At 62.6% G+C, this 26,142-nt stretch overlaps 4 protein-coding genes across 6 annotated transcripts in view; 3 read left to right on the top strand and 1 right to left on the bottom strand.

Moving 5' to 3' along the window:
• The window catches only part of TTLL13 (tubulin tyrosine ligase like 13), a 144,862-nt gene that overhangs the window by 39,445 nt on the left and 79,275 nt on the right, over positions 1-26,142 (top strand). The window lies entirely within an intron of this gene.
• Positions 15,817-18,082, top strand: ANKRD34C (ankyrin repeat domain 34C). Its single transcript, XM_061446483.1, has one exon. It carries the CDS (start codon positions 15,893-15,895, stop codon positions 17,414-17,416), a length of 1,524 nt encoding a protein of 507 aa, XP_061302467.1. The 5' UTR covers positions 15,817-15,892; the 3' UTR covers positions 17,417-18,082.
• Positions 19,701-21,726, top strand: TMED3 (transmembrane p24 trafficking protein 3). Its single transcript, XM_061446469.1, has 3 exons — positions 19,701-19,917; positions 20,413-20,661; positions 21,138-21,726. Exons 1-3 carry the CDS (start codon positions 19,756-19,758, stop codon positions 21,372-21,374), a joined length of 648 nt encoding a protein of 215 aa, XP_061302453.1. The 5' UTR covers positions 19,701-19,755; the 3' UTR covers positions 21,375-21,726.
• On the bottom strand, positions 22,989-25,530 carry LOC133265728 (gonadotropin-releasing hormone receptor-like). 2 transcript variants are annotated; one of them, XM_061446467.1, is made up of 4 exons: positions 25,246-25,530; positions 24,344-24,894; positions 23,790-24,000; positions 22,989-23,607 (listed from the first exon to the last, which is right to left on the bottom strand). In XM_061446467.1, exons 1-4 carry the CDS (start codon positions 25,271-25,273, stop codon positions 23,213-23,215), a joined length of 1,185 nt encoding a protein of 394 aa, XP_061302451.1. In that variant the 5' UTR covers positions 25,274-25,530; the 3' UTR covers positions 22,989-23,212. The 2 variants fall into 2 exon arrangements, with proteins under 2 accessions (XP_061302451.1, XP_061302452.1); XM_061446468.1 differs by having other exon boundaries at positions 23,790-23,943.

The raw sequence follows: 26,142 nt of genomic DNA, 5'->3' as shown, positions 1-26,142 counted from the left end.
TTGGGTACCTGGGAATCGCACTGCAGGGAGCAAGGGTGGTGCAGAGCCCACCCTGGTCCCGAGCCCCAGCAAATCCCCTTTCCCCATGGATCAGGGCTGGGGTCTGGTGGCCATGGGCAGCATGGCCAGCATCCACCCATCCCTGCTCTCCCCGCCGCTCTGCTTTCCTTGCGTTAGCGGCTTACCCTGGCTGCGTGATAAACAACAGCCTGGATCTGAAAACAAGCCCAGTGCCGGGCTGGTTCCCCAGCGCCTCTGGAAGCCCTGCAGGCAGGTGCGGGTGCCACATCAATATGTCAGTGCTCCATGACGAGTTCATCATCTTTTCTGCTTGCATTCCACTGTCTGGGCGCATTAGCGCACAGGAGCTCCCGAGCGCTGTGCTCCGGAGCCAGGGCTTGCAGCTTGAATAACAAAACCATTGGTGTAAAGCGTTAGTTGGTGATTCAGCGTGGAAATACCTCATTAGCACTTGGGCATGTGCAGTGTGCGGCTGATCAAACCCCTCAATTATGACTAATTAAGTGCAGGACAGAAAATATCCCAAATCAGAACTACAGTCAGCCACTACTGAGAGTGAAACACATGAGGGGACAGCACCTGGGGCAGTGGAGGCACCTACATAGGGTTCAGGGTCATAGAACCAGGGAATGGTTTGGATTGGAAGGGACCTTAAAGCTCCTCCAGCTCCAACCCCTGCCACGGGCAGGGACCCCTTCCACTGGAGCAGCTTGCTCCAAGCCCCTGTGTCCAACCTGGCCTTGAGCACTGCCAGGGATGGGGCAGCCACAGCTTCTCTGGGCACCCTGTGCCAGCGCCTCAGCACCCTCACAGGGAAGAGCTTCTGCCTAAGAGCTCACCTAAGGACCCCAGCAGCTCTGCACCCTGTGCCCACTTGGCTCCTCTGGTCGGCACCGAGAAGCCAGGACCCAGCTGTGCCCCACCCGGGACGCTGCATCCCACGGGATTTCCAGGCTGGTCTCAGGCACTCAGCGGAAAGCCAGGGGTACAAACTGCCACCCAGCGAGCCTCTCCTGCTAAGAAAGGGTCTAAAAATAAGCCTTTAATACACTCCTGCATCCTGTCAGGCTTTAAATAACGGTTTGGAGCTCGAATTTTGAAAACTGTGGAGCTCAAATCATTTACGACAAGTTGGGAGCCAGAAATAAATGGGGATGAGGAAGGGGAGGAGCATGGCACCCACCGTGGCTGCGAGACGTGCCCATGGCTGAGCCCACCGCCAGCGCTGCCCGGACCTATGGGGCCGAGGGGCAAAGCCGTTGCTGTGGGGGTCACCCCAGGGGGCTGACCCACGGTCACCCCACCCCGCAGAGCATCGCCTGCTGATCCCAGTGCCCCTGCCAAGGGAAGCGGCCGTGCGGTGTCACACACCAGCACCAGGACAGCAGAGCAGGGAGCAGTGATCATGGGAAAGCTGCTTCTGACGGGGAAACTCAGTGAAAATGAGCCAGGATCAAGGAATAAATGTACCTCTGAGATGCCAGCTCACCACAGGGACCTCCTGATCGCACGGGTCCTCGTGACTTTGGTCCATTGCAATGGTCTTTGACCTGTAAAGTACGAGACCCCGCTCCAAAACAGTTTGTAATAAGAAAAGCGCCAGGAGCGCTTGCTTGGCTCCATCTCGAAGGCGAGGCCTGCAGAGCCTGTGGCACATTTGTTCTGCTCTTTATAAGCAGGGTGAGCTCTGGGGAAGAGATGAACACGGACAGAGAAGGGCCACAAAGATGGTCCAAGGGCTGGGCAACGTGTGAGGAAAGGCTGAGAGAGCCGGGGCTGTTCAGCTCTTCCAGGGGCTCCCGGCTTATCCACGGCCAGTTGCTGTTAGGGGCTAACTCCCACAGTGCCTCTGCAAGTGGCATCCGTGGGCATTGTCCCAGGCCGGGAGCCAGGACCTGCCCATCTCCTGCCCGCAGCAGGCAGCACCGCAGCGCGGATGGATGTGCCCCACAGCACGGGTGGATGTGCCCCACAGCACGGGTGGATGTGCCCCACAGCGGGGATGGATGTGCCCCGCAGCAGGGATGGATGTGCCCCACAGCGGGGATGGATGTGCCCTGCAGCGGGGATGGATGTGCCCCGCAGCGCGGATGGATGTGCCCCGCAGCGCGGATGGATGTGCCCCGCAGCAGGGGTGGATGCGCCCCGCAGCAGGGATGGATGTGCCCCGCAGCGGGGATGGATGTGCTCTGCAGCACGGATGGATGCGCCCCGCAGCACGGATGGATGCGCCCCACAGCACGGATAGATGTGCCCCGCAGCAGGGATGGATGTGCCCCACAGCGGGGATGGATGTGCCCCGCAGCGCGGATGGATGTGCCCCGCAGCACGGATGGATGTGCCCCGCAGCAGGGGTGGATGCGCCCCGCAGCAGGGATGGATGTGCTCTGCAGCACGGATGGATGCGCCCCGCAGCACGGATGGATGCGCCCCGCAGCACGGATGGATGCGCCCCGCAGCACGGATGGATGCGCCCCGCAGCACGGATGGACGCGCCCCGCAGCGGGGATGGATGCGCCCCGCAGCACGGATGGATGCGCCCTGCAGCACGGATGGATGCGCCCCACAGCATGGGTGGATGCGCCCTGCAGCAGGGATGGATGTGCCCTGCAGCAGGGATGGATGTGCCCCGCAGCACGAATGGATGTGCCCCGCAGCTGCGGGTCTCTCCCATGTGCCAGACCAGGGGATGTGCCACAGCAGCCTCAGCCCCAGCGAGAAGGGAGGGCCCTGGTTGGGGGATGGACAGGGAGTGCAGGACGGGAGAGCACTGGGGACAGGTGCTTGGACACCCCAAACGTGTTGTCACAGCATCAGGCAGCTGCTGCTGGCACAAGGCTCCTGCAGCTCCCACCCCTGTGAGCCCGACAGAGTGACCCAGCCCCGCACCCCGAGATCAGCCCCTTCACCAGAGCAGAGCAGCGAGACCTGCTCTGCAGCCAGGTTTGGTGCTCCTCAGTACAGAAGCCACACCAAAAGCAGTTTTACATGCAGCTCCTTCAGTGACTGATCTCAGATCTGGAAAGGCTGCATCCCACAACAGCAGAACGATGTGGATGTGAAAATGAAGCTTAATAATGGATAATTTGCTCTCTAGGGGAAAAAAAAAGCCAAATGGAAGCGTGCTGTTGTACCTGCAGTCGTGTCATTACAGATGTAGTGATTCTGTGGTTCTTGCCAACTCCTTATGGAAATGCTGCTCCAGAGCAGTGCGGGGACTTCCCGAGCCCTTGGGACCGCAACTTCCCACTCCAGGGGCTGCCAGAGAGGAGCCAGGAATCCCAAGTGCTAAATCAAACCTAAGGGTGTAGGCAGGAGCAGAGAGGCAATAATGAGGCAGAGCAGCCTGGGGAAGGAGTGTGGAGGTGTCAGCAGCAGCGGGGAAGACACAGCGCAGGACACATCGGGGTGTCACACCAGGAGCCCCGGTGCCACCCTCTGTGGTGCCAGGGGACGGTGGCTCTGGGTGTCCCAGCCTGGCCCGTGAAGCTGTGGCTGCGGCAAAGACAATCACCAGCTTTAGCTCTTGGCTTGCATGCGAGCCCTGCTGCAGCCCAGGGGGTGCTGGGGTCAGTGCCTTGCACTGAGCATTGCTGTGGGCAGCGTCCATCACCCCTGCAGCTCCATCACCCCTGCAGTCTCCATCCCTCCTGCAGCTCCTTCACTCCTGCAGCTCCATCACCCCTGCAGCTCCTTCGCTCCTGCAGCTCCATCACCCCTGCAGCCTCTATCCCTCCTGCAGCTCCATCACCCCTGCGGCTTCCATCCCTCCTGCAGCCTCCACACCCCCTGCAGCTCTATCACCCCTGCAGCCTCCATCCCCCCTGCAGCTCTATCACCCCTGCAGCCTCCATCCCCCCTGCAGCTCCACCACCCCTGCAGCCTCCATCCCCCCTGCAGCTCCACCACCCCTGCAGCCTCCATCCCCCCTGCAGCTCCACCACCCCTGCAGCCTCCATCCCCCCTGCAGCTCCACCACCCCTGCAGCCTCCATCCCCCCTGCAGCCCAGGCCCGGGCAGGAGCCGCGCTCGGGGCTGTACAAGACGCTGCGCGCCCCGCAGTCCGTATTGCAGGTGACACCCAGCGGCTGCGTGCAGGCAGCGCAGCCCCACTGCCACCGCGGGCACCCGGCACCGCTGCGGGGCATGCGGCTGCACGGCAGCCGAGGGGATCCCAGCACCGTTAGGGCTGGGAAGAGATCATCCTGTCCAGCCCCTGCCGAGGCCGGGCCACCCAGAGCAGGCTTAGCCCGCTGCCGGCCCGGCCATGTCACCCCAGGGACCCGCTGGGCACGAGGCTGCTGCAGCACCCAGTACTGGATGTGCCAGGGCCCCCCCGGCAGCCAGAGGGCCCGGTGGCTCTGGAGAAGGGATCCGCTGGGAAGGGGGGGGGCATCAGGAGGTATTTGCAATTTCCTTCCCACCCCCGGGGGATTTTCCCTCCCCTCTGCGGAGGGCAGCAGCAGGAAGCTCACTTCCCTCTGGCCAGGAGCTGTTTAATAACACAGGTATGTGGGGCGGGGGGAGGACGCTCAGCACTAACACCCACAGACAGGAGCACCAGCGAAGGGAGTTCACCTTGCACCGATCCCCATGGGTCCCACACCTCGGCCCAACAGCAGCCTGGGTCCCGCTCCTGGAGGGTGCCCTGAGCTCTCCTGTCCCACTGCCAGAGGGGTTCTGCCCCATGGGCAGCAGGCATCGGCCAGCACCAACTGCAACCTGGATGGGACAACCCAGAACCGTTTTTGTCCCTCCACTGGAGGCATCACCCCCCTGCCACCACACCAGCATCGTGTTGCAGGCCAGGTTGGATGGGGCTTGGAGCAACCTGCTCAAGCGGAAGGTGTGGAGCCCCATGGCAGGGGGTTGGAGGTCAATGAGCTTTAAGGCCCCTTCCAACGCAAACCATTCCATGGCTCTGATTCCAGAAAGACCCTCATTTTGGAAGCGAGCCCTGTTTACTCTGACACGAACGTTCACATCCCTGGGAGCTGCTCAGCTACATCATCATCAAAACCAACACGGGACGCGGGGCTGCTCGCTCTTTTTGTGCTTGCCCACTGGCTGCTCACACAGATGAAAGGCTTGGCTCAGCCGGAGCTGGGCCCGCGGGCTCTGTCTGGCTGAGTCCAACACTCTTTCCCACCCTGCAGCAGTCCTGGCATGGCTGGGAATGCCGTGAGAGCCTCTGGAGCCAGCAGCAATGCTGTGGGACTCAAACTGCTCCAAGCTGAGCCTCCTGCTAGCCCTGCACATGAGACAATTCCAAAGCAGCAAATTCCAAAGCAGGCAAATTCCGAGACCTGTTACAGCCGGGTGGGAAGAGCCACAGCCATGCAGGGGCTGCTCATTCGGCACCACTTGCCCTAGTAGGAAGCTCTTTACAGCCCTGTGGTGCCACCCAGGATTTGTTGTACCCCCATGCATCTCTCAGCATCTAAAGCAGTTGGGATGTGATTGTCACCATCCCAGGCACTAGGAAACACGGGTGGCTGTGGTGGGGCTCACTGACAGGGAAACATCAGTGCCCTCTCCCTGCTCCTCTGCTCGCAGATGGTTTGTACGGGACGGTTTGTACCTTCCAGCAGAGTCAGACACTGAACGTGGCCTCATCCAACAGCCAAAGCTGCAGCTCTGCACGGCTCGGAGCCAGGGCAGCCACAGCACGGAGCAGGGGTTACCTGTTCCTGCAGGCTTTGCTAACGTCACCCCGGCAGTGGCTCCGGATGCGTCCGGGGTTGTGTGCCATTGACTCACGCCAGGGGAATCTCCAGTTCGACCCAAGTGTCTTGGAGCAGGACCGTTCCCCAGCCGGCTCGACGGCTGCGACAAGCGCTCACATGCCCAGGCTGGGGAGTGGAGATCCGGATTCCTCGGCTCCGGCCTCGGCTGTGCTGGAGCTGGAAGCAGGAGGGGTCGGGGTGCTTGGATGCAGAGCGGGTGCAGAACGGGTGCAGGCACAAGTGGCCCACCCCAAAGGGATGGACCGGGTTTGGACAACCTTCCTTGTGCCATTGCCCTCACATGCTCCGAGGGGAGAAATCACAAGAGAAGAGGTTGGGGCACGGTGACACAGGGGCAGCTGCCATGGGGCAGGGAATGGGGTGGCACCGTGGCACAGGGCCCCGTGTTCAGTGGGTAAAGTGGGCAGGGATGTGGTAATGGACAGTTCCCAGCCGCCCGCAATGGGGCTCTCTTGCCTTTGGCACTGGGGTACCCCCGGCCCTGCCACAGCACTGGGGGAGGCAGCGGCTGTCGGTGCCTTTCTGCAGCGTCAGACTAATGCACGCGCTCAACCCCTGGTTTCTGCACACAGCCCGACCCGAGAGGTCCCCCCCGCGCCGGGCCCGGTCCCTCCCCACAGGGAGGGGACTGCGCTTATGAAATTTGGGAATAGGGAGTGTCCGTGGGGCTGGAGCAGCCGCAGCCGCGGGCGCGGGGCACTTGCTGCGGGCGGCACGGGCAGAGGCGACTGGCACACGAGGTGCTGCCGCCCCACCGCAGACACACCGTGCCCCCGACGGGAAGAGGCAGCTGGAGATGTCCAAACCTCCACCTCGCCCATCACTGCTCCGGCTTCTTGCGTTTGCTGTACCAAAGTTCCAGGGGAGACGTCTCCTGAGGCCGCTCTCATCTCCTTATCACTTTTCCAGCCCAGCTTCTTCACTGTAACTGTTGGACGGAGAACTGATAAGGGTATGCGAGAGGCACGAGCATCGTCCTGGCACGTCGGCCCCCGTGCTCCCCAGGCTGTCCCGGCTGGGATGTGGGACTCCAACTAAACCCGAGTGCAAAGCAAACTCAAGGGTTAAAGAAACATCTTGTTTTACCCAAGAGCCAGCAGGTCCCGTCCTTCCTTCCAGGCTTGTTCTCTTTCAGCATCTCCAACAGGTCTGTCCTGCGGGAAAACACTGGCATGAGGTCTTGAGATAGTCTGCATGTGGGCGCTGGAGCGCGGCACCGGCACGTTTCCGATCGCTCATGTCCCGGTGGAGGCAGCTGGAAATCCTTTGGAACTGGTATAAAGAGTCATTACAAAAGTAAGAAATGACTGTGGTGGGTGAAGCTCCTGCGCCCTGTACCTGCCTGGGGCTGTTCACATGAAACACGACTTACTCCGAATGTTCCGTAGTTTTAAGGTGAGCTCTCGCAGCACAGCTGGACCTGCAGCCAACAGCAGGAGCTGGGTGCCAGAGGAGCAAAGCGGGACGTGGGGAAGCAAAGCAAAGCGCCAGGTAAGGGTTTGCTCGGCAGAGCCCCGAGTTGCTCACATGCAGCTTTGGGGTGCTGCTGGGGCGCAGCCGTGTCCTACCCAGCCCATGGGGGTCCCGTGGGGAGCTGCCCTGAAACTCTAAACCTCCCGGGATCTGCTTCTCATTCCCAGCTGTTTTCCTTTCCCCGGGTCCCCCGTGATCCCCCATAGCCACAGAGCACCGCGGCGCTCCGGGGAGCGTCACCACCCTCATGGGCACCAAGGTTTGACACCGGTGCAGGCAGCCCCTGCCTGCATCTCCCTGCACACCCATCACAGGGACAGGGGCTGGAGGGGGGGGTCCTGGAGCTGCCTGGAGGTGGGTGCCCCAAATCCCCTCAATTCTCAGGTGCAGGCGCCAGGACAGGGACCAACACGGATGAGGCAGCCCCATGCGGATGCACCCCAAAACATTGGTGCTGCTTCAGGGACCCTCCTGCTCAGACCTTCCTGCTTCCAGAGCCCAGGCCCCATCCTGACCCCTGAGACCCAGTTTGTCGGAGGCAAAGTACCAACACAGGGTCTTGTCCTCGCTTGAGGCATCCCCCCAGGCAACCAGGGAGGGGACATGGGGGCAGAGCACTGCTCACAAACAGTCTCCCCAGCCCCTCAGCTGGGCAGGGCTGCTCCCAGCATGCGGGGAGGCTGCGGTGAGCCCCACAATGAAGCAGGAGGAGGCGGATGCTCCTCCTCAGCATCCCCCATGAGCTGGTCCAGGGCAAAAAACCCGAGGGCTCCCGCGATTCCTCCCTGTGCAGGGAGCCCAGGGCTGCCGGGAGCCACAAAGGGGCTGGGGGCAAATGTCTGCGTCCTCGCGGCTGCTTCTGCATGAGGGGTTTGGTGCCGGGACCTCACCTGATCCCTCTGCAAACAGAGCGCCCGCGGATTGTCCGTGTGCATTTGGATTTCACCCATGGCAGGGGGGTGCTGAGCCGTGAAACGCGGCTTAGCGCTGGCTGGAAAACTACTGAGGCAGCCGAATTCCCCAGCGCCAGCCGCGGCCATGGGCGATGGGGAGCGGAGCCAGGACCCGCGGCCAGGGGAGTGTCAGCACGGATGGACAGCCACGGCTGAGCCAGCCCCGGTGCTGCAGCCACTTCCCTCCCAGAGCACGTAGCCTCTATATTAAATCCATGAATAGGAAATTCCAATTCCTCAGAAAAAAAACCGAATCCGGATATTTCATAAGTGTCCCGCTGGACATGAAAGCCCAACCAGGAAATTTCACTCAGCAGAGAGATATTAAAGTTGCTGCAGCCCTTGGGGCAGCAATGGCATGGGACAAAGGATGGCTGTAGGATACGTGTGTGCCACGGCCCCAGCCCTGCTCATGCAGCTCCTTGCTGTGGCACTGCACGTCTCACTGCCCATCACATAGAATGGCTTGGTTTGGACAGGACCTTAAAGCTCCTTCAGCTCCAGCCCCCTGCCACAGGCAGAGACACCTTCCACTAGAGCAGGTTGCTCCAAGCCCCGTCCAGCCTGGCCTTGAACACCATGCTGATGTGGCAGCAGAGCCCCACGGGGGTTCGCTCCAGTGCTCCTCACCCACCTCCACCCACCAGACACAAAATGTCCCTGTCACCAAGAGACCAAGGACACCCCTTTGGCAAATGCTGCCAGCTTGGGGAGGGCTGTGCCAGGGGAGGAAGAGCCACACACAGGGGTGAGGGGTTCAGGGGGGCAATGGGAGCGGATGGTGGGAGCACCCACCCATCCCACAGCATCCCCGTCCTGCAGCACCCACTGCACAGACGCGCTCCCCTGCTGCTGCGCTGTGAAAAGCCACCCCCACAGCCCTGCTCAGAGGTAATTGCAGGTTATTGCAGGGCTCTGTTGTTAAATACGGATCAGTTCTCTTCCGACAAGCGCTCTGTGTAATGCAAACTCAAATCATCTCCCTCCTCCGCCCAGCACCTCCTCACCTGCCAGGAGCCACAGCAAGTCCCAGCCACGGCAGAGGGTGCAGCATGCACGATGCCCCAGCCGTGGCAGAGGATGCAGCACGCACCGTGCCCCAGCCATGGCAGAGGATGCAGCATGCACCGTGCCCCAGCCATGGCAGAGGATGCAGCATGCGTTGGACACATCACGGACACGGACACCTCGAACCACACCGTTATTTTCCAGACCCAGAGCACATTTGGCCCCAGGCAGGGAGCGGTTCTCAGGCAGGCCAAGTTGTGTCTCTCCCACCACAGTAATTCCACAGCCCCCCCAGGCTCTGAGCTCTGGGCATGGCTGCAGATGGGCCACAGCTCTGCCCCAGGTGCCAGCACCAGCAGCCCATCCCCTCCCCTGCTCACACCTGCACTCCCAGCTTCACCCCTGCCTCTTCACCCCTGTCCTCTGGCCAAGTGGCTTTCTCCTCCCACCCCCTGCACTCAGCTGGTAACGGCTCCAGACTGAACCGACTCGGCTCCTCCTGCGCCTGCCTGGGAACTCCTGCAGTTGGGTTCAGCAGCACCCATGTGAACCGCTCCACCATGGGCTCCAGCACCCAACACCATCACCAAGGGTCACCCGTGTGCTTCCAAACCCTGCCCCAGCCCCTGAGACCCCACCGGGGTTGTGGCTTCCTGGAGGGGGTGGCATTGCCGTGACAGCCCCTGGCTTGGGAAGGACCCACATTCACCACAGTGGGATGGAGCAGCGCTGCTTCACCCCGCAGCAGCACGAGCATCCTCACTCCCAACAGCGACTATTCCCCCTGCCCAGGGTCAGGGCTTTTCCAGCCCAGCACCGGGAGCTGCCTTTCAATCCAAAGGGCTTCTCTGCAGATCCTCTGGAGGAGAGCCGAGATGGAAGTGAAGCATCGCGGAGGTGCCGGATTGCGTAGATTGCAAAGGAAGGAGGAGGAGGAAGCGTAGGGAGAGGGAGGATGCGTCGTCAGGGCAACCGCCGGCTGCGGGATGGGAGCGGGGTGAGGGGAGCAGGGGACGAGGGGAGTGGGGACACCCGTGGGGGCTCGGGGCTGCACCCCCAGCACAGGCTCACTGGAGGGAATGCAGCTCCCTGGCACACAGCTCCGCACGGATGGGAGCAGGTTGACAAAGTGATTTTACAGCCACCTTCAAAACACATTCCCGCCCCCATGCGAGAGGAGAAGAGGGGAACAGGAAGGGGTTTGGGAAGAGGATCTTCACCTCCAGAGCTCCGGTGATGGAGGCAGCGGGGCTGGAAATCCCAGGGCCCGGGGCTGCCCCTCTGCCCGCTCTGTGCCAAGGTGGGTGAGTCCCAGGACAGCAGCGTTCCCTGAGCCCAACAGCCTGCATCTCACCTGGTCTCACAGCCAGGAGCTCCCCTCCCTGGAGGTGAGGGGTCAGGATCCAAGCGATTGCAGCCATCCAGGGCCCGGCACATTGAGTTAACGGTGCAAAACGCCAGCCAGTCATCACCAAGGGAGGACACTCGCTGTGCAGGGACACATGGCAGCAGCACCTCCATTGCCAGGCCTTAACACAGCTTATTAGAGTCAGAGTCTAATTAATGCAGGCACTGTTGAGCGGAGGATGGAGAATGGCCCAGATCCCACCCAGCTCCCAGCATTCCTCCTTACAGAGGGGTTTAAACTTGTTCATGCTGCAGACATGGATCAGGAGATGGGCACTGAAACCTCAGGGTGGGCACGGGCAGTGCCCCGCTTGTGCTGCTTTGCAAGCGAAAGGTGAAGCGAAGCCAGACTCATCCTGTGAGGGATGCGCTGGCAAAAGGGATTGAGTGGATTTCCATGTGTGGTCACCATCTCTGCAGCAGGGATGGAGCTACTGATCCTCACCAGCTGTCCTCGCTGCACGTGGAGAAGGCCAGCACAGCCCATGGCTCTGCGCTGCCGTGTCCATGTCCTGAGCCCCACATCCTCTGCTCTCTCCCTAGAGCGGCCCTGGCACAGGCAGCAGCCCCCATCAGTGTGGTGACCCCCGCTCCCCACACACCACATCCCAGGATTTCTCCCGCCGGGCCCTGACAGCTCCTAAAAGATGCTGCACTATTTTTACCGCGGTTGCCATAGAGACCTCGGCCCCGCGCGCAGTGATGCTGCTCTTTGGGAAGCGCTGCATCACCGGCCGCTCCTGCCTCCACACGCACCGGCAGGAGGCGGCTATTTTGGGCAGAGCCCCACCGGGGCTGGAGATAACCCGGCCCTGCCCGGGAGGAGCGATGGGGAGAGGGGAGCAGCATCTCCGAGCACCCTGCCCGCTCCAACCAGCCCCACTGCTCCAGGGCCCAGAGGACCCCCCGAGACTCAGACCTGCTTTTAGAAGCAAGAAGGGAGACGCTGAGTTTGTCCAGCCTGAGCGATCAGAGTCAAGACTAAAGCAGATGCAAACCTGCCCCAAGCTTTGGTCCTGTAAGGAGAATATCTGGATGTAGTAGGAAGGGGTCACTTCCCCCATGAGACCCTTGTGAGGAGCGTGGGCAGGGCTGAGGAACCCACACTGGACTTCATAAACCTGCCATCAGCCCTAATCAGTAACACACCTGCAGCATCCTCCTGGAGCAGCCAGGCATTGGGCAAGCAGAGACTGGGACCCCCAGCTGCCCCATAGCAGGGATACAGATCCTCCCCACGCCCAGAAGACACGGGCCATGCCCCAGGAGGGCAGCAGAGTTGGTTGGTCCTCTCCGGAATACCAGCACCGAAAGCTTCCTCATCACCTGTACTCATCCCCCCGGGAAGCACGGCTATAAAAAGAGGCTGTGCAGGGATGAGCTGGCAGGAATAGCTGCGCACAGCCCTCACCACTGCTCTGCGAAGCACCCAAAATAGAGCCAGCCCAACAGTCCCCAACAGGGGAGATGGTCCTGCCCATGGGCTGTCTGTGCTGCAGCTTGTCCCGGGCTATGGAAGCACAAGGAGCCAGGATTGCCGCTTGCCACCCTGTCCCTGAGCCTGCACCCTCTGTCTCCCCGAGCATCATCAGAGCCCCTGGGGATCACACAAACCAGACGGGCTGCTACAGTCCCAACAAGCAGCCGAAAGCAGCTCCCTCCTCCTCTGGGCTGGGCCAGACTAATTATAACTCTAGAAAACTGGAATAGACGCACGAGAGCTGCCCGACAGCTTGTCTGTGGGGAGATGCTGCTGGAGTGGCCCAGCAAAGCACTCGTCATCGCTGCTGTTCTCCTTGGTGCCACCACTGTGTCACCTCTGCTGCTCTGTGCCCTGTCCAGGGGGAAGGCACCATGGGGAAAAAGAGCCCTGGGCAGGGAGCAAGAACTTTCCCCAGATCCCCCAGTGAATCATCCAGGAGCAAATCACAGCCTGAGGAGCAGCACAGGCTGACTCAGCAGATCATTATGAATAACGAAGAGAAAACACAACCTGTGATCATGTGTGAGGGGAAGGGAAGCAAAGGGGGGCATCTCCATTAATCACTCTGTGAATTCAGCACAAGGCAAACACAGACACCGTTCCTGTGGAGAGGGTGGGTTACCATCAGCATCCAGCCCTGGGCAAGGGTCCCGGCCCTGTGGCAGAGCCCAGCTCTGCAGCCAGGAACCAGCCTGGGCTCCAGCACAGGGATGAGAACTAATGAGAATGGCAAGGTCAGCAAAAGAGGAAGGACCCTTGGATGGGGGGAATGTCAGATCCCATCACTTGTTGCCAACACTTTCCTAATTGAGGAGAGCACTCGGGAATCTGAGCTGTCAATCGTTTATGTAAGCCCAGGTTACAAAGACGTTTGGTGAGAGGCCTCTGAAACAAATGGACACACACCTTCAGGGCTTCTTGGGCCAACTCAGCAAACAGAAGTCTCCGTGCTCCTGGAGATCGCAGGGAAGCTGCCATACTGTTTTCCTAAACACTTGCTAATGTGGCAATTTCCCTGCTAGCTCTAGTTATTGTTGTCAACTTCTACCAGCGAAGGTTGCAATTTTAGATTATATTTTAGCAATCACAAGAGAGATTCCCCCTCCTGCCAACCTCATCTGAGAGCACCATGACAAACACCCTTACAGGCAGCAGCAGTCATAAACCAGAGCCACGTGTACACGGGTGTTGTACCAGCAGCACACGTACCAGCGCACGCCATTCCCCAGTGCCTGGGCACACGCTGGCACCAGAGAACACGTGTGGCACAGCTCCCCATGCACACAGACACACAGGGACATGGGCACCTGTGTGCAGGCCCCCCGACACACCTTGTACATGGGCACACATGAGAATACGTGTGCAGGGACATGTAGACATGGGCGCGCACACACACGCAGTGCCGACACATGGGCATGCCTCGCACATGGACACAAATAGACGTGTGCAGGGATATAGACATCCCTGTGCTGATACCTCCTGCACATGCAGATACTCATACTGCAGGGCACACGGACACAGGCACACACACAGGGACATACATACCCCTGCACAGACACGTCCTGCACATGGGCACACGCGTGCAAGGACATACGGACACCCCCCCCAGGGACATGGGCACCCCTTGTACATGGGCACCCACAAGTACTCGTGCAGGGACACACGGACATCCCCCCAGGGACATGGGCACCCCTTGTACATGGGCACCCACAAGTACTCGTGCAGGGACACACGGACACCCCCCCAGGGACATGGGCACCCCCTGTACATGGGCAATCACAAGTACTCGTGCAGGGACACACGGACACCCCCCCAGGGACATGGGCACCCCCTGTACATGGGCAATCACAAGTACTCGTGCAGGGACACACGGACACCCCCCCAGGGACATGGGCACCCCCTGTACATGGGCACCCACAAGTACTCGTGCAGGGACACACGGACAACCCCGACGTGTGCACGCACCCCTCGAACACGGGCACCCTCGCACGGGTGGGCGCGGACACGTGCGCGCACGGACACCCCCCCGCCTCTCCCCGCACCCACCGGGGGCGGAGGCGCCGCCCCCCCATCCCCGCGGGCAGGAGCGGCGGGTGACGCAGCACCCGGAGCGTACACGGGGGGCGATGCGGGCGGGGGCACCGGGGAGAGCGGCGGGGTAACCCCGCACGGGCACCGGCACCGAGCAGCAGGTAACGGCAGGGCGCGGCGGGCGGCACCGCCTCTATCCTCTCCACGACCGGCACCGAGGCGGCGGGACCCTGGACGGCCCCTGCGGGGCGGGGTGCGCCCGCCGGTATCGCTGCTTTCTTCCTGGTCCGCGGCCCCTGCAGCACCCCGGTGCGGCGGGGACGGGAGGTAAGAGCGCAGGGGAGCAACCGCGGCCCCTCCCCGAGGGAAGTCCCGGTGCGAGCACTTACGGCCGGTCCCAGCGCTGCGGGAGCCGCGGGTCTCCGGGCACGGGAGGGGGGGAGCGCAGCGCAGCCCGTGCCCCACGCCGGGGGCTCCGGGGGGATGCTCCAGGGAAGCGCTGGGCAAGACCCGAGGGGTGGAACTGAGGCAGCCGACGGGGCCGTGTCTGCCTCCGGGATGTCTGGAGCTGGGCTCTGCTGGTCCCTCCGGCACCACTCCGAGCCGCTGCCTCTGCCTGGAGCCTCGCAGCTGCCAGGGATAGGTTTGCTCCTGAGGACACAGGCAGCAGGACCATGGGGTGCTCGGGTCGTACGCCATGGCTGCGTCCTTACCTGCCCGAATTCCCCACAGCCGGTGCCAGGGAAGCGCCTGTTGATGCTCCGGAGCCAGGCTGCTGCGGAGCTGCCGGGAGTGGAAGCTGCTCCTCCAGCAGCAGCTCACACCAGCGTCGAGCAGCAACGGGTTACAGACAGTGTGACCACAGCTTCAGCAGCGAGGAAGTAGAGGTGGTGGCTTCAGCACAAGAAGCTGTAGATGTTCACACTGTTTCCGGCGGGCTCTGCGCTACCATCCAAAGGACATAGAGGACCTAGTGGAAACCACCTTGGGGTCAGGACTGCACAGATTGCTCTAGCACTTGGGGAAATCGGGTGCATCCAGGCAGATGCCAGCATGGCCACTGGGGCAACATAGCTGGAGAGGAGCAAGGCGAGATGAACCAGGGTGTCCTGGTAGGAAGCTGCCAGAGCAGAGCTGCTCTCTGAGGAGACAAGTCATAAGCCGAGGACCACCACAGCACAGGCTGGGATGCGACACGGATGAGTCCATGTCTGGTCCCATCAACAGCAGCCATCAGGGTAAGGGGTGGTCAGATCCTGGGTAATCGAGGGAAATCCAGTGCAGGAGCTGGTGCAAGAGAGTGGATGAAGGCTCCTGCACCTTCATAGATCACACCAAGACTGGTATGGACTAGCCCTGCATTTAAATAGAGCCCCAGCCCAGGAGCCGGGGGAGGGGGCAGGGAGGTGGGTGGGGATCTCAGCTGAGCTCCTCAGGGCAATTAGGAGCAATTAAGAGCAATTAAGGTCAACCGGGACCCTGGCAGCCAAGTCATAGAATCACACAATGGTTTGCATTGGAAGGACCTTAAACCTCCTCCAGTTCCAACCCCCTGCCTGTGGCAGGGACACCTTCCACTAGACCCACTGTGTGCGGTGGGGGGCTTTGGGGTTCCACAGTGTGGGCTGGACATGGTCAGCCGGGCACAGGGCACCCCAGCAGGGCAGGGCAGGGGGGGAGCTGGACACCAAACCTCACCTCTCCTTATGGTCCCTCTGCAGCTACCGGCTGACGCTCCCATTGCCCACCAGTAAAAAAAGGCCGGTGTCATGGATGAGGTGACAGAGCTGGAGACGGGGGGGAACCCCCTCCTGAAGGCAGTGTGGCTTGGGCGGCTCCGCCTCACCCGGCTGCTGCTGGAAGGGGGGGCTTACATCAACGAGAGCAATGAGAGAGGGGAGACGGCCCTGATGGTGGCCTGCATCACCAGGCACGTTGACCAGCAGAGCATTAGCAAGCCCAGGATGGTGAAGTACCTGCTGGACAACAGAGCTGACCCCAACATCCAGGACAAGTCCGGGAAAACAGCCCTGATGCACGCCTGCATCCGCGGTGCCGGTGGGGAAGTGGTGTCCCTGCTGCTGGAGAACGGCGCAGACCCCAGCCTGGAGGACCACTCGGGAGCATCAGCACTGGTCCACGCCATCAATGCCAACGACAAGGATGTGCTGCAGCACCTCCTGAATGCCTGCAAAGCCAAAGGGAAGGAGGTGATCATCATCACCATGGACAAATCTGCCTCTGGCACCAAGACAGCCAAGCAATACCTGAACATGCCACCCTTGCTGGACTTCAAGGAGAGGAGCCTCCCCGAGGCACGCACAGCACCCCCCAGCACCCACCCGAAAGCTCCCATCTCAGCACCTTGCCCTGCTGAGGAGGAGAGCAGCATCTTCCCATCGCACCCTGGGGACAGCCCCTGTGCCAACGAGCCGCCCTCCCCAGGGCAGCACACAGGGGCAGCCCACAGAGCCCGGCTGCCCCGGCTCAAGCGGCTGCGCTCGGAGCCGTGGGGCCTTGTGGCACCCTCGGTGCTGGCAGCCTCCACACACCACGATGACTCACGGGTGGGTGCGGATGAGGAGGTGATCACGGGCATCAGCGACCTCTCGCTCTCCAAAAAGGCTCCTCCCGCCCGCGGCGGCAGCAGGAGCAAGGACCCGTCCCTCCTGCCGCCGGTGGACGACCCGGCTCCGAGGGCGCCGCTGAGGAAGGCAGCGTTCGAGAAGAGCCCGGCCGCGATGCAGCGCCTGCCCCGCAGGAGCACGGTGCCCGAGGAGCCGGAGGGCCCGGCCGCGGCGCTGCGCTGGCGGCGGCTCAGCGCCGAGCACCACGACGACGAACCCCAGCTCTGCGGCATCCCCGGCCCGGCCGATGGGAAGGGGCCATTGGAGCGCAGGAGGCTCAGTGGGCCCCACGCGGCCTCGCTGGACGGCTCCCGGGACGCCCTGGACGGCAGCGCTGGCACCTCTCCCCGGCCCATGCGGCGCCGGCCGCCCGGCTTGCTGGAGAGGAGAGGCTCCGGCACCCTGCTGCTGGACCACATCGCGCACAGCAGGCCCGGATACCTGCCCCCCCTGAACGTGAACCCCAACCCCCCCATCCCCGACATCGGCTCCAGCAGCAAAGCCCCCTCCCCGCTGGCTGCTGGCCTGAAGGCTCTGGTGTCCTTCACTCCCAGCTCACCCAGGTGGGGAGACTTGCGAGCCAGAAGGAAGCTGCTCCGGAGACATTCCATGCAGGCGGAGCAGATGCGGCAGCTCTCTGATTTCGAGGAAGTCGTGGCCCAGTAGCCACATCAGCATTTGCTTCCCGCAGAGCTCACCAAACCAGTGCTGTCTCCGCAGAAACGTGATGGTTCCCGCGTCACCCAGCTCCAGGGAAGCGCTGGTGACCACAGGGACCAGACCTGTGCCCAGGGGCTCAACCGGGAGGCTCCTGCTCCCACTTGCTGGGGCTGTGCGGGGAGCCTGGGTATCCGGCCCAGGCAGCTGGAGCCTCTCGTATTCCAGTCTCTTCTGGACCTTTCCCCAGGAGTGATGACCTGAGAGATCAGTCCCAGACCATCTGAGATCGTTCGGCTTCACACACTGGCTCCTGCCTGCAGGTCGCTTACTCCTCATTATTTATAACCTGTTTTTCTTCCACCCAGCTCGTTCAGACATAGAAACCTGTGTGGAGCCACACACGAGCGAGCTGTGGGGTGATGTGTGTGTGAAGTGCCTGCCAGGGGGAAGAGCTTAATGCTGCAGGTGCTCGGAAGAGCACCCATTCCTAGCAATTGAATGTATTGGTACCTAGCCGTGCTGGAGAGGGAGACAGCTCTTGACCTCAGACACCTCCAGGCACTGGAACTCCAGAAGCTGAGCTCACCCATTGTTGCTGCAGGCTGGTGACTGGCTTGGAGCGGGTTTATCTCCATCTCTGCAGTGACCAAGGTTCAGGGGCATTTCCCACTGCACTGAATTCCAGGACTGGGAGTGCTCCTTTTTGCGTGGGGAGGTTCTGCCCAATGCTGGGGTCTGCAGCATCTCTGCACAGGCCCACCACCAGGCAGCATGAGCCCAAGCCAGCAAACACACCCACATAGCTGGAGATGGGGGTACAACTGCGGCTCCCTCCCAGGGCTGGGGACCCCATGGCCCTGCCCTGCAGACAAGGACATGTGGCACCCTGCTGTGGGACATGTGGCATCCTGCACCGGCAGCCCAGGCAGCTCTGCACCATCAGGGCAGTGCAATCGGGCACTGCAGGGCCCCATTCTCAGCCGGGCTCTGTGGGGAGCTCTGCTTGTCCCCCACACCACAGGACCATGGGCTGGATGTGCCGTAGCTGCCACCAGCCTCCGCTGAACCGACCACAAGGAGCCGGTGGCATGGAGGGAGCCAGCCCAGGGCCCTGCACCACTGCCCGGTGAGTACTGGGGTCTGTACCCTAGTGAGGGCTAACATGTCCTGGCACCACTGCACAGGCAGCAGGGCTTTGACACCCACTGCTGCACGTTTGGCTCTTGCCTCACCCACACGTGCTCCAGCTGTCCGTCCATCCATCCATCCATCCATCCATCCATCCATCCATCCATCCACCCACACGGCTGGCGAGGACCCGGTGCCCTGCCCAGGGCAGGAGCCAGTGCTCAACAGGCTGCTGCAGAGCCTTGCACAAGGCAGAGCCGGGCTTTGGCTGTAACAGCCCAGGGATGTTCTCTAGGACCGTTTGAGGTTTACATGTGTGGCTTAGAGCAAAGGAGGGGGGGGGGGTGTGTTATATTTTTACAGCCTTAAAGTTTCTACTTAGGTCAAATGTCTCAGATTGAATTTCAGGCATGTTTGCGCTGTAAGTGACATTTGTCTTTCAGAGTGTGAATTTGAAATCCTGTTGTTCACCTCCTCCATTCGTTACTAAATACCCTGATATTTTGTGTTTGTCTTCTTTTTCTTAAAAAAAATGTTTGATGCCTTTGGGCAGCGGTTGGAGATGGGATGTCTGCAGAAACTGGGTCATAGAACCACAGATTGGTTTGGGTTGAAGGGACCTCAAAGCCCCTCCAGCTCCAACCCCTGCCACGGGCAGGGACCCCTTCCACTGGAGCAGCTTGCTCCAAGCCCCTGTGTCCAACCTGCCCTTGAGCACTGCCAGGGATGGGGCAGCCACAGCTTCTCTGGGCACCCTGTGCCAGCGCCTCAGCACCCTCCCAGGGAAGAGCTTCTGCCTAAGAGCTCAGCTCAGTCTCCCCTCGGGCAGGTTAAAGCCATTCCCCTTGGCCTGTCCCTACATCCCTTGTCCCAAGCCCCTCTCCAGGTTTCCTGCAGCCCCTTCAGGCCCTGGAGCTGCTCTCAGCTCTCCCCTTCAGGAGCCTTCTCTTCTCGTCACCCGCGGGCTCTCCCCGAGCTCTCTCTCCCATGGGAACAGACAGGGGCAGCGCTCCCACACGCTCGTTCCGTGGCGCTCAGGACGGGCCGGCTCCCGGGGATGCTGGCGCGGTGCCGCTCTGGGTCCCGCCCCGCCGGCCCCTCCGCTGCGCCTGCCCGGCCCCGGGGGCGGGGAGGTGGCGCCGGAGCCGCCCCCAGCGGAAGCGCGGCCGGTGGCGGTGCCGGGTGCGCGCCACGTCAGGCGGGGCGGGAGCGGCGGGATGCGGGCCGGGATGCGGGCGCTGCCGCTGCTGATGCTGGTGTCGGTGCTGGGCGCGCTGCGGGCCGGCGGCACCGAGCTGACGTTCGAGCTGCCCGACAGCGACCGGCAGTGCTTCCACCAGGAGCTGGAGCGCGGCCTCAAGTTCACGCTGGACTACCAGGTACTGCCCTGCCTGCGCCCCTGCCCGCGCCCCTGCCCCTTCTTGTGCCCACTGCCCTCTGTCCAGCCCCCAAGCCCCATGTCCCTGCCCTGCCCATACCATCGCCCCCTGCTTGTGCCCGTCACCCTCTTCACATACCCGCAGCTCTGTGCTCCTTCCCACGTCCCACAGAGCCCCTGGCAGGGCTGCACCTTCACCTTTCCCATGCAGTTCCCGTCTCCCCCTGCACTGCACCACGACCAATTCCCAGCCCTGTTCTCACGTCCAGTGGTGCCTGTCTTGGAGCAAGCACTGGGATGTGACCACAGGAGCCCCTGACCCAGGCCTGGACCCGAGCATCCCACCCTGAGCTGTGACGCCCCACTTGAGCTGTGTGCCCTGCAGGGTGCAACTTCCCCACTGCTCCCTCAGTCTAGGCTGGCCATGTGAGGTATGGGCAAAAGCACGTGCTCTCACCTCAGATTTTGGCATGTGCTGCTGCATCTCCTTGCGCAGGTGATCACCGGCGGACACTACGATGTGGACTGCTATGTGGAGGACCCCAATGGCAGGACGATCTACAAGGAGACCAAGAAGCAGTACGACAGCTTCCCGCACCGTACTGAAGTCCAGGGCGTCTACACCTTCTGCTTCAGCAACGAATTCTCCACCTTCTCCCACAAAACCGTCTACTTCGACTTCCAGGTGGGCGACGAGCCCCCGATCCTGCCCGACATGAGCAACCGCGTCACCGCGCTGACACAGGTAGGTCCCTGCACAGTGACATGGGGCTGCCATGGGGGGAAGGTCCTACCGCAGCTCCCGCTTGTGGCCAAACGGCCCCACGGGACAGTGCCTGGGGCTCGTGCCCCTTCCCCTCTGCCGAATGCAGAAGTGCCAACCGCCAGCCACTCACCCCATGCCATGCGGGCCACATCCTGCTCCCAGGGAGGGATGGGGGGGCTGCTCCAGGCCTGAACCTGCTCCAACTGGAGCACCCGGCTCCCATCCCACACATGGGAAGCACAACAGGGCTGGACCAGCCCCAATGCCTCTCAGTTGTGCTGTGGTGCCTGCAGTGGGTTCCCTTCACTGGGAGGTCTCCAGCGTTGCCCCTTTGGGCAGAGCTCAGCTGGCAGAGACCCAGCAGCTCAGGGCACTGCTGCCATGCCCTGGGTGTCCCAGCACTGTCCTCAGCACCGTGCCGCAGCAGGAGCGCTGGAATGTGCTTGTCTCCCCAGATGGAGTCTGCCTGCGTCACCATCCACGAGGCGCTGAACACGGTGATCGACTCCCAGACCCATTACCGCTTGCGGGAAGCACAGGACCGGAGCAGAGCCGAGGACCTCAACGGCCGGGTCTCGTACTGGTCGGTCGGGGAAACCCTCATCCTCTTTGTGGTCAGCATTGGGCAAGTGCTGCTGCTCAAAAGCTTCTTCACTGAGAAGCGCCCCGGCAGCGGCAGCACCAGCACCTAGAGCCTCAGCCACGCCATGCTGAGCTGCGCGGGGAGCGGGCAGCAGCGTTCTCCTGGGTCACCTCGTGCTCTGCAAGGTGCTGCTGCGGGGAGGGCGCTGCAGGGAGCAGGGGATGCCGTGATGCTGCTGAGTTGGGTGGGAAACAGTCACCCAAGTATAGGCATCCCCTGGCAGGCCTTCGCAGCATCACCTCCCACTGCATTGCCCTGCCTGCGGCTCTGTCCCTTCTTCCGGCCGGTCTGTGTCTGCTCTCCAGCTTCCCTGGGGGAGCAGGTGGGTGTCCTGGAGCAGCATCAACCCTCCAGACCCTTGTCCAACAACTGGTACACTGTCAGAACATTGGGGAAAGAGCCTCAGCAGTAACCCAGGAGCTGCTGACTCATAAACAGCCGAGGTTTCAGCTGGAACTCATTGCTTGGTGATTCCCGTCACTTGATGGGTCCTGTGGTTCCCATTGGTTTGCAAGTCCCTATCCTCACAGTATTTCTCAGGCCTTTCTCTGCCACAGGAGCAAGTGATGTGCCCTATGCAAGATCACAGAATCATGGAATGGTTTGGGTTGAAGGGCCCTTAAAGTTCATCCACTTCCAAACCCTACCACGGGCAGGGACCCGTTCCACTGGAGCAGCTTGCTCCAAGCCCCTGTGTCCAACCTGGCCTTGAGCACTGCCAGGGATGGGGCAGCCACAGCTTCTCTGGGCACCCTGTGCCAGCGCCTCAGCACCCTCCCAGGGAAGAGCTTCTGCCTAAGAGCTCATCTCAGTCTCCCCTCGGGCAGGTTAAAGCCGTTCCCCTTGGCCTGTCCCTACAGGCCCTTGTGCAAAGCCCCTCTCCAAGTTAACTGTCACCCCTTTAAGTATTGCAGACTGTTTCATACTTACCATCATCCACACCTGGGGCTTGTCCCCCCTGCACATCCCAGCAGCAGTGGGCACAGCTCTGCCTCATCCATCCCAAGGAAGCCCTATCCCTGCCCAGCCACAGCAAGGATCCCCTGTGCCCCTGGGACCGCAGCCCCATTCGCTGGAGCCCCTCAAGGCAGAGACCCCCAGGAGCAGCACCACTGGTTCTTTGCTTTGCTACTTCCCAATAAACCCTGCGACCGCGGCTGCGCTGGGCACCGCTCCCGGGACGCACAGCTCCGGGTCCCGCCTGCAGCAGGGATGGAGGTGCTGAGGGAGCCCAGCACCCACTGCAGCAAAGGGGCAGCCCCAGAGACGCTGCCTGGAGTCGGCCGCTTGCCTCAGGCCTGGCTGCAGTGAAGCTGCCGCTCGCGCTCCCCAGGGCTCCTGCGGCAGCGCCGGCCTTGGGCAGCTGCCGCGCAGCCGGGAGCAGCCGGGGCCTCGCAGTGACCTTCAGCGGGAGCCGGGAGCTCCCGTGCGGAGCGGGGCCGCAGCCATGGGCCCCACTGGGACCAGGAGCCGCTGCGGAGACAAGGCACCAGCCCTGGACACCCCCCTGCGCACCCTGGGGTCTGCCCTGCACTGGGACCACCCCATGGCAGGGATGGAGCAGCCAGGACCAGCTCCAGACCAGCCACCTTGCCAGCGACGGTGAGCCGGGGCTCTGCGGACCCCAGCCCAACTCGACCAGGGACGCAGGCAGGGCAGGAAGTGGCCATGGGGTGCTTTATTGCCACACAGAGCTTGGCAGGCAGAAAAAGGGGCTGGAGGCACCCGCAGCAGCCCCACCACCGGCAGAGGCACTTTGGGGTGCAGGCAGCGGCAGTGACTCCCCAAACCCTGGCAGACCTGTCCTACTGCTGCTGTCCCCCAAGCTGAGCACCCCGGGGCATCCCCGTGGCGCAGGACCGTGCTCCCTCACAGGGAGCTGCTGTGTCAGGAGCTGGTGCCTGCGAGCAGCTCCCGCTGCTGCGGAAGGGACGAGGCCGAGCAGTGGAAGGAGCCGGTGGCCAGGGAGGGCGGCTGGGGCTTGGGTCTGTGCCCAAAGGGGCAGCCCCAGCCCCTCCGGAAGGGGATAGTGAAGAGTCCGTAGGTGATGGGGTCCAGACACGCGTTGAAGAGGCCAAAGATGAAGAGGATGTGGGCGAGGGCGGGCGAGACCCTCTTCTCCATGGCCCGGGGGCAGAACCAGTACCACAGCCCCAGCAGGTAGTAGGGAGTCCAGCAGAGGATGAAGGAGGAGACGATGACCAGGCTCATCTTCAGCATACGCAGCCGTGCTCTGGGGATGTTGTTCCTGGAGCACCGCAGCGATGCATCCTGGGAGGAGACTGAGGGAGACCATGGCCTCAGTGGGGGACACTGAGCAACCTGTCTGGAATGGGGACCCCATTCCCTAAGGGAGGGCTGCGGGGTGCCCACACAGCTCCAGCCAGGGCTCCCTCCTGCTCTCCCCATCCCAGTGTCCCTGCAGAACCCCCTGGCACGGGGTCATGGCATCTCGGGCACTCACAGAGGCTGGAGCCCATGCGCCGGGAGATCTCCAGGAGGATGCGGGTGTAGCAGCAGACCATGATGAGCAGTGGGAGCAGGAAGAGGCAGGTGAAGCCCAGCATGTTGTAGAAGGTCTCATGCCAGGGCTGGGCAAAGCTGCCGAGCGTGGTGCACTGCGTGAAGTTGTGCAGGGGCTGGATGGTGATTGTGACCGTGCGGAAGAGGAAGAGCTGGAGGCAAAGCAGAGGTGGGATGGCGGCCCCCTCTCCAGGGGCTCCAGGCCTCCCTAAGGTAGAACACCAGTATCCAAGCCAGGGACTATTGGAGCCACAGGGTCAGGCCCTGGTCATCGGAGTGGGACCCGGAGTCACGCATGCACCAGACGGGCTCCCCACTCCCAGGGAATCGTGGCACACAGAGGAGGGCACTCGGCTGCCTCTCCTCCAAGCCCTCTCCATCCCTGTCCTGCAGGGCTCACGGCAGCACCGGCCCTGGGATTAACCCAGCCTGACACCCTGGAAGGGTGGGAGCCTTCCATGGGGCATGAGCCGGAGCGGAGCCCTGCGCTGGTACCTGTGGTGCTGAGAGCACCGCGCTGAGGAGCCAGGCGACCTGCAGCATGATGCGGTTCCTCCTCCGGGCACGGGCGATGGCCAGCGGGCGCAGGATGGCCGCCTGCCGGTCCAGGCTGATGACGACGGTGACGAAGGCAGAGGCGTACATGGCCAGCAGGCGGAGGTACATGAGGAGGCGGCAGGCCAGGTCGCCCGCCCGCCACTGCAGCGTGATGTTCCAGATGGCGTCCAGCGGCATCACGGCCACGGTGAGCAGCAGGTCGGCAGCAGCGAGGTGCTGCAGCAGCAGGCGGACGTGGGAGCGCCGGGCCCCGCGCCGGGCCCCCGCCGCACGCAGCACCGCCAGGTTGCAGCCGGCGGAGAGGGCGAACAGGGCAAAGGTGATGGCCACACGCGCCTGGGCAGCGGGTGAGAACGTGGGCACCCGCAGCGCCTCCTCAGCCCCCTCCGCCGGGAGGGTCCAGGCGCAGCCCTGATGCAGGGCGCCCACGTTGCTGGGGGGCTCCACGCTGGCGTTCCCCATGGGGTCTGCGTCCAGACGGCCGCCTCCTGCGGCAACAGGCAGCCTGGGATGCGGGCTCCGGGGGGATGGGTCCCTTGGAGCCCTGCTCCCTGCCCCACACCACGGTGTCTGCACCTCAGCTCCCCCCAGCTCACTGCCTCCCCCTTCAGCTGCTCCCTCCATCCCCGCTGCTCCCCCCGAGCCCCTCACATTGCCACAGGGGTCCTTGGCACCAAAGAGGGCAGAGTGAAACAGTCTTGGCTGACCCCAAGTGCTGCCCATCATCCCGCAGCCTGGAGCATCCCTTGTGGTCCTGCATGGGGATGGAGACACTGGCGCGCAATTCCAGAGTTCCCAAGGGAACCAGCACCCGCTCCCCACCAGCACCACCACCTCACCTCCAGCCAGGGTGTCCTGTCCAGCCATGGCAGGGTCACTGCTCGTCCACACCCGCACTGTGCCTGGTGAATGAGTGGGGAAGGTTCTGCTGGCTCCGGCACCCGCAGCACCTCTGCACCCGCTGCCAGGAGACACTTGGCAGGCAGCTCTGGGTGCCCTTGGCTGGTAGCTCAGGTTCCTCCTTGACGTAGCCCAGCTGGGAACAGCTCAGTCCAGCACCCTGCACCACCCCCCGTGCACAGGGACACCTGAGTGTGCACAGAGCTCGTGTACACACGCACACACACACACACACAGACCCAGGTTCACCGTTCTGTTGATACACTCACAGATGCAGAACATGGATATGGATGTGCATGTGCACGGACAGCTCTGCCTGCAGTCCGAGCCCCTCCATACCCGCTCCCGCTCCACCGGCTCATCCCTGATCCCACCCTAATGGAGCATGGCCCCTGCTGAGCACCTTGTGCAGCTGCCTGCCCCGGTCAGCCCCCAGGAGCAGGGTAGGTGCTCAGGGCAGCAGGGATGTCCCCACAGCCGGAGCGCCCCAGCTCCCTTGAGCCCTGGCTGGGGACATCCGCAGACGGGGACTGTTTTGCATCTCAAAGGCTTCGCCCGCCTCGGCAGAGGGAATTAACGTAATTAGCGAGTCATTTCACAGATAAGCGCCGCTCATTAGCCCCGCAGGCCCCCGCCCCAGAGCCCCGGCGCGTTCGCACCCGGCTGCCAGCCCCAGCACAGTCCCATTAATGGGGGACCCCCGTGGAGGAGGTTCCCCTGTAACTCCCCCCCCCCCCCCCCGCCCTCCCGCCCTCCACTCTGTCTGCGGGGTCTCCAGCCCCGTTGGGGGGGGGGGGGGGGTCAGCCCCACGCCCCAGCCTGTTGCTGGATCCTCA

Source organism: Pezoporus flaviventris, unplaced genomic scaffold, assembly GCF_033815535.1.
Source record: "Pezoporus flaviventris isolate CSIRO_AGI_PZ_B2104156 unplaced genomic scaffold, CSIRO_AGI_Pfla_v1 ptg000006l, whole genome shotgun sequence".
NCBI lineage: Eukaryota > Metazoa > Chordata > Aves > Psittaciformes > Psittacidae > Pezoporus > Pezoporus flaviventris.
This window is presented reverse-complemented; position numbering and strand designations above follow the sequence as displayed.